General features: G+C 42.3%; 1 protein-coding gene across 3 annotated transcripts in view; it reads left to right on the forward strand.

Moving 5' to 3' along the window:
- LOC147700338 (uncharacterized) overlaps positions 1 to 10,342 on the forward strand; it is a 53,513-nt gene extending 43,171 nt beyond the window's left edge. The window contains exons 1-2 of one of the 3 annotated variants that reach the window (XM_086935706.1): positions 393 to 706; positions 4,561 to 10,342. In XM_086935706.1, the coding sequence (XP_086791832.1) occupies positions 5,580 to 7,253 (1,674 nt within the window). In that variant the 5' untranslated portion in view covers positions 393 to 706; positions 4,561 to 5,579 and the 3' untranslated portion in view covers positions 7,254 to 10,342. Of the gene's footprint in view, positions 1 to 392; positions 707 to 4,560 lie in introns of those variants that run through there. The other 2 variants (XR_015299406.1, XM_086935705.1) reach the window with 2 other exon arrangements.
- The last annotated feature ends 296 nt before the right edge of the window (positions 10,343 to 10,638 follow it).

Here is a 10,638-nt window from a genome sequence, read left to right on the forward strand (position 1 = left end):
GGACAGCCGAGCACTCACCAGGGGCAGGGAGAGGAAGCCCCACAACGAAGCCGCCACCGCCACGAGTTATCACCTGCTGGGATCAGCGCCGCCACCCCGGGACCACAACTCCCGGCTGTCACAGCGGCGGCGCAGCTTCAGTGACGCAACGCTGCGCCAGGAGGCGCCATAAACAGCGCTCTGCCCGGCGGAGCGGGGGGGACAGCCGAGCACTCACCAGGGGCAGGGAGAGGAAGCCCCACAACGAAGCCGCCACCGCCACGAGTCATCACCTGCTGGGATCAGCGCCGCCACCCCGGGACCACAACTCCCGGCTGTCACAGCGGCGGCGCAGCTTCAGTGACGCAACGCTGCGCCAGGAGGCGCCATAAACAGCGCTCTGCCCGGCGGAGCGGGGGGGACAGCCGAGCACTCACCAGGGGCAGGGAGAGGAAGCCCCACAACGAAGCCGCCACCGCCATGAGTCATCACCTGCTGGGATCAGCGCCGCCGCCCCGGGACCACAACTCCCGGCTGCCACAGCGGCGGCACAGCTTCAGTGACACAACGCTGCGCCAGGAGGCGCCATAAACAGCGCTCTGCACCGCTTCGCGGGACGCGAGCGGGACGCCGAGCGAAGCCCGGGCAAAGGGTGGGCCCTCTGTGGCCCTCAGAGGCACGAAGAGGCCGGGTCGGGCCACCCCACTTGGCTGTTACGAAGTTGGAGGTATTGTATCTCTTCATTATCGATTCTGACACTGCAATGTTCCCACATCATGTCCATCTGGTAGGAGCTGAATGCCCTGTGTGGTACGAACTATGTCCAGGACGTATCTACCCCCCCTATAGTGGGTAGAGATGCTGATAAGGTAAATGATAAAGACACCGAGAATACCGACAAAATGTGCACTAGTCCCTCACTACAACCCTCCAATCCACCGACAATATTGCCGACTGAGGTGGTGAACAAAACATCTGACCCAACATCACCACTGCAATTGACCCTACTGGCCCAGATCGAGCAATTGTTAATTACTGCACTATCACCCCTGATTACTAAAATCAACAATCTGGTAGATAGGTTGACCAGTATCGAAAATAAACTATTAAGGAACCATATTTCAACTGCCACACCCATTCACCATATTTTCCCCAGCAACAATGACAACTTCAAACCCACAACACTCATGAAAGCTCAAACTCCTGTACCCCTCATCTCTCTACCTAATCCAAGAGGCCGGAACATTACTTTTAACTCCGTACCTGTACCCCATAGAGTTCCCAGGATTGTACATGAAAGCAGGAATCGGATCAACCTACCTCCAGAAGCTGCCCCTTATGTGACTGTTCTTTCTGGGGTCCCTGCATCTAGTCAGGGCAAATTTGAAACTCACCAAGACTTGTTAAACAAAACCATCTCCTGGCTAAAACAACACAGACCATTGCCACCTGCTTTAGATGGCGGCATCTTGAGTGTCAGGAGGGTGGGGTGGCTAGGCACATCGCCCAAAGACATCCCGGGCGATCTCATTCTAATTAAATTCAAGTCTATGAACATTGTCCCCTATTTGCGATCCTCCCAACCCAAAGAGGAAGATGGCCCCATTCGCATCTGGGACTTGCACGATTTTTATCCCGGCCCCCGACCCTATCCGTCCCTAAGGCAAACAACATGGAACCATAATTCTTGGTAAAAGGGGATGCCATGAACCTTGTGCTACCAACTCACTACCCTTTTTTCCTGATTTTTGTACGTACCTTTTTACTCAGCTGAATGGACAAACTGATTTTAGTTTGCTTTTAATAGTTGTTTTTTCTTTTTTACTTTGCAAATGATATGTTGAGTCATTTATATATGTTTTGTATTTCTTTGCTGCTTTTATGGTTTTAAACAAAAACCGAATAAAGCTTATTTTGATTGATTGATTGACTAGGAGCGGGGAATACTGGGCATATAACCAAGACTAGCACATGATGGGTATGACAGGGTAGGATACAGAAGTGGACAGAAGAGCACAATGTAATCTTGAATTTACAAAATGGTTTTAGAGCAGGTAAAGGAACCATTGAACAAGGCTTAAACCTAGCCCTAATAATAGCCAAATATACTCAGGCAAAAAAAGGAAACTTCTTCGTGACCTTCGTGGACTTAAGTTCCGCATTTGATTGCATAGACCTTGAGCTTCTCTGGGCGACACTTTCTGAGATCGGCTTAGATAAACATATCCTCTTGTTCATAAAAGAACTTTACAGGGGGGCAGGAGCACGAGTCAGATATGGAAGGGGGGGGTGAGTGCTCTGATAAGTTTCAGATCCACAGAGGAGTAAGACAGGGGTGCATCTTAGCACCCCTGCTCTTTACCCTATATATAAATGCAGTTGGTCAACATCTTAACAGAGCATACCCCACCATCATATGCGGATGCTGCTGCTATAATGTCATAAACAAGGGTAGGACTACAAAGGGCAGTAGGGAAGTTCACCGAGTTTATGAAAAATAGAGGTCTACATGTAAATGTCTCCAAAACCTTCACCTGTGGAACTGGGACTAGAAAGAAACAATGTCCAATCTTCCTGGACGGTAGAAAGGCGGAGAACACAGATAGGTTTTCATACCTTGGCATCAATTTTGATAAGAGATGCACTTGGCAGGCAGCCGTAATGGCAAGAGGCATAGCGTTCTCTAGGGCTACGGGCGCACTGATTAATTTTGCGAAAAAATTGGGAGGAAGGCCAGTTAGGGCCCTCTTACAGATCTATAAAGCCAAATGTATATCAACTGGCACTTATGGAGCTGGGATCTGGGGGATCGAGCACGTAGATAGTCTGCAACGCTCCTAGAACTCTTTCCTTCGTTATCTACTGGCTGCCCCTTGGGGCACAGCAACATAGGTTGTCCACAGTGAATTAGGTCTCACATATATCATGGACATCATCAATTCCTCACCTATCTTACTGTGGCATAATGTCTAGGCAAAGCAGGAGACTAGCTTGAACAGGGAAGTTATAAAACATTGCCTTAGCTTGGCCGGTGCTGATAATATCAAGTGGCTTAAATACGTGAGAAATACACTCAATGACATTGGGCATCCGGAATTCTTCTCTACTCCGGCAACCATGAACACCTTGCCCAGAGCTACTCTTAAAAAAACTGGTCTTACAGTACCTGGACAGCAACAGATGGTCTGTAGAAAAGGGTAAGAGTATGGTTGCAGAGCACCAATTGACCATTAACACTGAAGGGGTACAACAGTATTTAACCCTAGAACCATCCCCCTTCATTCGTATGCTCTTGACCCGCTTTCCAGTGCTGCTATTTTTACCTATGCTTTTTATGCTTCTGGCCCAAAGGTATTGTGTCTGTAAATCACTGCGTGTTGCCGTCTGGGCTGTTGCGATTTATCTCACAACATGTCTTGGAGGTTGCATCTTGAACCTCATATCAGCCCCTGCATTTTAGGATGTTTGGTTTGTGGTTGGAGATGGTTGTGTCCGTGCTCCTGAATCTGCAGGTTACTTTTCAAATGTAGTATGATGCCCTTTGGTCTTGTATGGTGATCCGTGTCTGTGGCATCATTGTGGTTAGTTGTTTCTTGGATTAATACCTCTCACTAGCTGCTGCTGTTTTAGACTTGTAGGTTGGGTTGGGTGGAAGTCCGTAGTTAGCAATAGATTTATTAATAGGTGATAATTTTAGTTGGACTGGATGCACAGTTAGAATGTGCTTGGTTCCCTTAAAGTACTAGACATTTCTTTAAGTATTCTGAGTTTTGTTTGATGATCTTTAAGTTCTCAATTTCTGATGCAGAGACATATGTCTTATGTTTTATTGATCTTTAAATACAAACAGCAAATATAGTATGAAGTTTGTGATCTATGAACCCGACGAGCCATCAGTTATAGCCTAATGAATACTTACAAAGTGTAATAGTTCTAAATTAGTCACTCTAATTGTGAACAACAATACTCTATAGAAAGACTGACAGGGACATAATCGAGCTCTGTTCTGTTTCAGGAAGGCAACATTTCCTATGCATACAGCACCTTAGACAGCATTTTGTATCATCTTCCCAGGTGCTGATTAAGTTTAGGGGCATTTCCTGTGCGCCTCATGCGAGTTTCTTCAGCAACTGTCCTATGAGCAGCAGCTTTAAGCCACTTGCTGAGCCTGATCAATGACTTTCATTGTAACGCTATTCTTTCCTAAGTTATGAACAGGATGAGGTGAAATGTATTAATTGATAGTCTTGCTTTACCATAGGACATACGCCACAACTCACTGGCCTAGGCCAACTCTGTAATTTCCATTATGCATGGTTGCCTATGTTACTCTTCAGATCCAGGTAAACTCTGGTACATACTTGGTTGTTCATTTTGGAGCAAGATCAATGCTGAATTCCACAAGAATGATTATTGTCTATAGTGGCACAGTGAGCTAAAAATATAGACTGGATTGCTATCTAGAGTAATAACCTGTGGTTGGAATTTATTCGTGTTAATTGTTTGACATTTCATCGGAGACATAGTGTACACTTGGCTGCTTATAGATTTTGACATTACATTCTTGTATCCCCCAAATAGGAGATTCCTGAACACATAATAAGACGAAGAGTAATGAAGAAAATGTGACTTGAAAGCTATCTGATACTCAAGAAGAACCAGAAATTATGCCAAACTGTAATTCGAAATAGAACATCTCTGTTGGAAACAATGACACTCGTACATGAACAGACAAATCCTGCAAGAAAATAAAGTGCAATCTGTCTACTTCAAGAGGCTGAGGACATACATGCTGCTGGACTCTAATGATTGAATTAAATTAAAATCCCAAAAATTAAACTGGCAGAACACAACCATTATTAAAATATGCTAGATACCACCCTTTATCTTAGATAATTATCAGGTAGTTACAACAATGCTAGCCTCTCTAACATGATAATATAAAGGCTGTGATGTTAGTCCATCATAAACACTGTTTGGCTGGCCCCTACAATCCATACATTAATCTAGAACATAAAGACTTGGTAATGAGTTTGTTTCTTTGTGTGTTTATTTTATAAATACCGTGCAGGAAATAGACTTTGCAGTTCTACCTGAATGTTCTTAACACAGTTTGAAGACACAGCTCCTTATAGGAAGACCATGCATATGTTATCAGTCTTGCAAGAATAACAGTAACTATTCAACATTATTATTAAGAACAGATACACTGCAAATAGTATACATATCTAGTGACTATTAAAATATAGTTAGTGGTTCAGAAAACACAATGGTCAGTCAGCAAACACATTAATATGATTTATGCCAAAATATAGCCAACACTTTGACTTTAAACCCCAAAGTAAAACACATACAATGGAAGACAAGCTTTAGCTTCTCCTCCGTGTTATAGTAGCATCACCAATCATGCACAGGGGGAAACCCATGAGGACCCAGTTAATATGGCAATCGATTTCAGCATCAATTCACAACTAAGAGTTAATTATTAAGAGAAGAAATAACATAAAGGTTCTGTGTTTGTGAGAAGAGTTTTAATAACTTCTCATCGAAACACCGACACCAACTCAACAGAACTTTTATTTTGGTGCAATGAATGTAAGATGACCTTTAACGAGTCATCGACTCTGTGGGGCAAATATCACACACATAACGCAGAAAACACAGAGAGAAGTAGTGAAAATGGAAAGAGCTTTACTCACACAGCGAGCCTAAAGATCCATCAGCAAACACACACAGAGGAAAAATCATACACATGCAGTGAATGTGGAAAGAGCTTTACTCGTGCATCAAACCTAACAATCCATCTGCGAAGGCACACAGGAGAAAAACCATACACATTCAGTGAATGTGGAAAGAGCTTTACTAAAGCATCAGAACTAACAATCCATCTGCGGCTACATACAGGAGAAAAACCATACACATGCAATGAATGTGGAAAGAGCTTTCGTTTATCTGCAACTCTAAAGCGCCACTGGCTAACCCACACAGGGGAAAAACCATACAGATGCAGTGAACGTGGAAAGAGTTTTACTCGAAAATCACAGTCAAGGAGCACCCAGCGAATGCACGCAGGGGAAAAACCATACACATGCAGTGAATGTGGAAAGGGCTTCACTCAGGCAAGACACCTAGCAGTCCATCTGCGATGGCATATAGGAGAAAAACCATACACATGCAGTGAATGTGAAAAGAGCTTTACTGAAGCATCAGCTTTAAAGAGCCACAAGCGAACACATACAGGAGAAAAGCCATACACATGCAGTGAATGTGGAAAGAGCTTTACTGAAGCAGCAGCTTTAACGATCCACAAGCGAAGACACACAGGAGAAAAACCATACACCTCCAATGAATGTGCAAAGAGCTTTCGTATATCTGCAACTCTAAAGAGTCACCGGTTAACAAACACGGGGGAAAAACCATACAGATGTAGTGAATGTGCAAAAAGGTTTACTCAAGCATCAAATTTAAGGAGACATCTGCGAATTCACACAGGGGAAAAACCTTACGCTTGCAGTGAATGGGGAAAGAGCTTTAGTACATCTACACATCTAAACAGATGCCAGCTAACACACACTGGGGACAAACCATACCCATGCAGCAAATGTGGCAAGAGCTTTACTGATGCATCAGCTTTAAAGATCCACAAGCGAAGACACGCAGGAGAAAAAACACACACATGCAGTGAATGTGAAAAGAGCTTTACTAAGGCATCAGAACTAACAATCCATCTGCGTCGGCATACAGGAGAAAAACCATACACATGCAATGAATGTGGAAAGAGCTTTCATAGATCTGCATATCTAAAGAGACACCGGCTAACACACACAGGGGAAAAACCATACAGATGCAGTGAATGTGGAAAGGGCTTTACTGAAGCATCAGCTTTAAAGATCCACAAGCGAACACACATAGGAGAAAAACCATACACATGCAGTGAATGTGGAAAGAGCTTCACTGCGGCAACAACCCTAGCAGTCCATCTGCGAAGGCATACAGGGGAAAAACCATACACATGCAGTGAATGTGGAAAGAGCTTTGTTAAAGCATCAGACCTAAACATCCATCTGCGATGGCATACAGGAGAAAAACCATACACATGCAGCGAATGTGGAAAGAGCTTTACTGAAGGATCAGCTTCAAAGAAACACAAGCGAATACACACAGGAGAAAAACCTTACACTTGCTGCGAATGTGGAAAGAGCTTTGCTCAAGCATCAGCTTTAAAGATCCACAAGCGAACACAAGAAAGAGCTTTACTCGCGCATCAACCCTAACAATCCATCTGCGAAGGCACACAGGAGAAAAACCATACACATGCAGTGAATGTGGAAAGAGCTTTACTAAAGCATCAGAACTAACAATCCATCTGCGGCTACATACAGGAGAAAAACCATACACATGCAATGAATGTGGAAAGAGCTTTCGTTTATCTGCAACTCTAAAGCGCCACTGGCTAACCCACACAGGGGAAAAACCATACAGATGCAGTGAATGTGGAAAGAGTTTTACTCGACAATCACAGGCAAGGAGACACCAGCGAATGCACACAGGGGAAAAACCATACACATGCAGTGAATGTGGAAAGGGCTTCACTCAGGCAAGATACCTAGCAGTCCATCTGCTATGGCATATAGGAGAAAAACCATACTCATGCAGTGAATGTGAAAAGAGCTTTACTGAAGCATCAGCTTTAAAGAGCCACAAGCGAACACATACAGGAGAAAAGCCATACACATGCAGTGAATGTGGAAAGAGCTTTACTGGAGCAGCAGCTTTAAAGATCCACAAGCGAAGACACACAGGAGAAAAAACATACACCTGCAATGAATGTGCAAAGAGCTTTCGTATATCTGCAACTCTAAAGAGTCACCGGTTAACACACACAGGGGAAAAACCATACAGATGTAGTGAATGTGGAAAAAGGTTTACTCAAGCATCAAATGTAAGGAGACATCAGCGAATTCACACAGGGGAAAAACCTTACACTTGCAGTGAATGTGGAAAGAGCTTTAGTACATCTACACATCTAAACAGACACCAGCTAACACACACTGGGGACAAACCATACACATGCAGCAAATGTGGAAAGAGCTTTCGTTTATCTGCAACTCTAAAGCGCCACTGGCTAACCCACACAGGGGAAAAACCATACAAATGCAGTGAATGTGGAAAGAGTTTTACGGAAGCATCAGCTTTAAAGATCCACAAGCGAAGACACACAGGAGAAAAACCTTACACTTGCTTCGAATGTGGAAAGAGCTTTGCTCAAGCATCAGCTTTAAAGATCCACAAGCGAACACACACAGGAGAAAAACCATACATATGCAGTGAATGTTGAAAAAGCTTTACTATTGCATCAGAACTAACCATCCATCTGCGTCGGAATACAGGAGAAAAACCATACACATGCAATGAATGTGGAATGAGCTTTCGTATATCTGCTTTTCTAAAGAGTCACCAGCTAACACACACAGGGGAAAAAACCATACAGATGCAGTGAATGTGGAAAGGGTTTCACTCAAGCAACACACCTAGCAGTCCATTTGCGAAGGCATATAGGAGAAAAACCATACACATGCAGTGAATGTGGAAAGAGCTTTACTAATGCATCAGAACTAACAATCCATCTGTGCCTGCATACAGGAGAAAAACCATACACATGCAATGAATGTGGAAAGAGCTTTAATATATCTGCAACTCTAAAGAGACACCGGCTAACACACACAGGGGAAAAAACAGATGCAGTGAATGTGGAAAGAGCTTTAGTAGATCCTCAAATCTAAAGAGCCACCAGTTAACACACACAATGGAAAAACCATACACATGAAGGGAATGTGAATTGAGCTTTACACGTTTATCAACTATATCCATCAATGCATGCACACAGGAAAAACCATACACATGGACTGAATCTGGAAATGTCTTCACTTGAGGGTCAATCCTAACCATCCATCTGCAAAGACATGTAGCAGAGAAACCATGCACTTGCAGTGAATTGTGAATACATTTTGTAAATCCATGCATCCCAAGAGCCACCATCTAACATGCAGGGGAAATAAACATACAAAAGCAGAGAATGTTGAAAGAGATGTACACAAGCATCAGACCTAACCATCCATCTGTGATGTCATACAGAAGAAAAAGCATAGAAATGCAATGAATGTTGAAAGAGCTTTAGTAAATCCATACATCTTAATAGTCGGCAGCTAACATAGAAATGAAAAAAACACACATGCGGTGGATGTGGAAAGAGCTTTACTGTAGCATAAGTCCTAACCATCTATCTGTGAAGGCATTCAGAAGATTACCCATACAAATGCATTGGAGGTGAAATGGGCTTGCCTAGCTCAACATACCTAAAATGCCACCAGCAATTACACATAGGAAAAAAACCATGAAATATGCAGGATGTTTCAGTTATTAATAAAATGTAAGACGCCTCGTGTAAACCCCCAGGTGTAGTTAGTGAGGGAAGAACTTTCATGATTTATTATGTCTAATGGTCAATTAGTAAACACACACAAAGTGTAAATAACATTCTGTTGCAATGGGTGTGGGAAGAGCTTCCATGTTTTTCCCATATATGCATCGGCAAGTTTACACACGATTCTCATACAGGAGCATCGTATAGGTTGTGTTTCAGTTTTTCATTAAATTATAAGTTGCTGTCAGCAACACATCTAAGAACATAATTTTGGCTACAGTAAATGTGGGAGGCCTCCTGTATTGTCATTGTTATGTAATATAAAGAACATCAATTGCACGTTCGTAAAACAGGGAAACGCTTTGTCTAATTTATGCATGGTATTTTAGCTCAATAGTTGCTAAAAAGGGTTTGAGTTGTCAAGTAATTTAAACAGTCTCCTGTATTTTCGTTGTTATATATTATAAGCAAAAGAAACACTTGATGGACGGAATGCTGGACAATGCAAACATTCACCCCCAGTCACAAGGATCTGGGTTTAATCCATCATACTTATATATTATAAAGCATACCAGCTGCACATTCTTAAAACAGGCAAAGTGCAGTTATCTAGCAGCATTCGGGTTATGATTTCAATGGTGCAGCAGATGCAGTGGCACCGGGATTTATTATTACAAAAACCTTGAAAAAATGCAGTATTTGTTACAACATACAAACTTAAAAGAATATAGCATAACAATTGAAAATGTCACATTGTACTGTTTAAATAAAGAAAAATTGTAAACCATAAGTATCACAATGCTAATGACACTGCAAGTTTATATTCATGTTTTAAGTTTTTTTGCAATAGTACAAATTTGTGCAGTGCAAAATAAAAAAACTTTATAAGAGAAATCTGTAATAAATTTAAAAAAAAACTGGCGCATCCCAATAAAACAATATCACTTTCAGTTTGTTTCTTTCAAACATCGAACAACTGCGCAAATGCTCCTTTGAAAAATGAAAAATGTAAAGTTAAATGTCATTTGTTTATCTTAACAATGGACAATAACCAAACAAAACCTTTCATCTAGTTTTTGTAATTTTGTATTTTTGGATGTACAATAACAGCGCTTACGATTTACTTTCATGTTTTTTTATCCACCCTTTACCTACTCTCCCCATAGCTGCACCACTTTCAAGCCTACTTATCAGGTACATGGTTATTTTTATCTTTGTCCTCCACCATTTACTTA

The sequence above is a fragment of the Lissotriton vulgaris genome, chromosome 8 (genome assembly GCF_964263255.1).
Source record: "Lissotriton vulgaris chromosome 8, aLisVul1.2, whole genome shotgun sequence".
NCBI classification, from domain to species: domain Eukaryota; kingdom Metazoa; phylum Chordata; class Amphibia; order Caudata; family Salamandridae; genus Lissotriton; species Lissotriton vulgaris.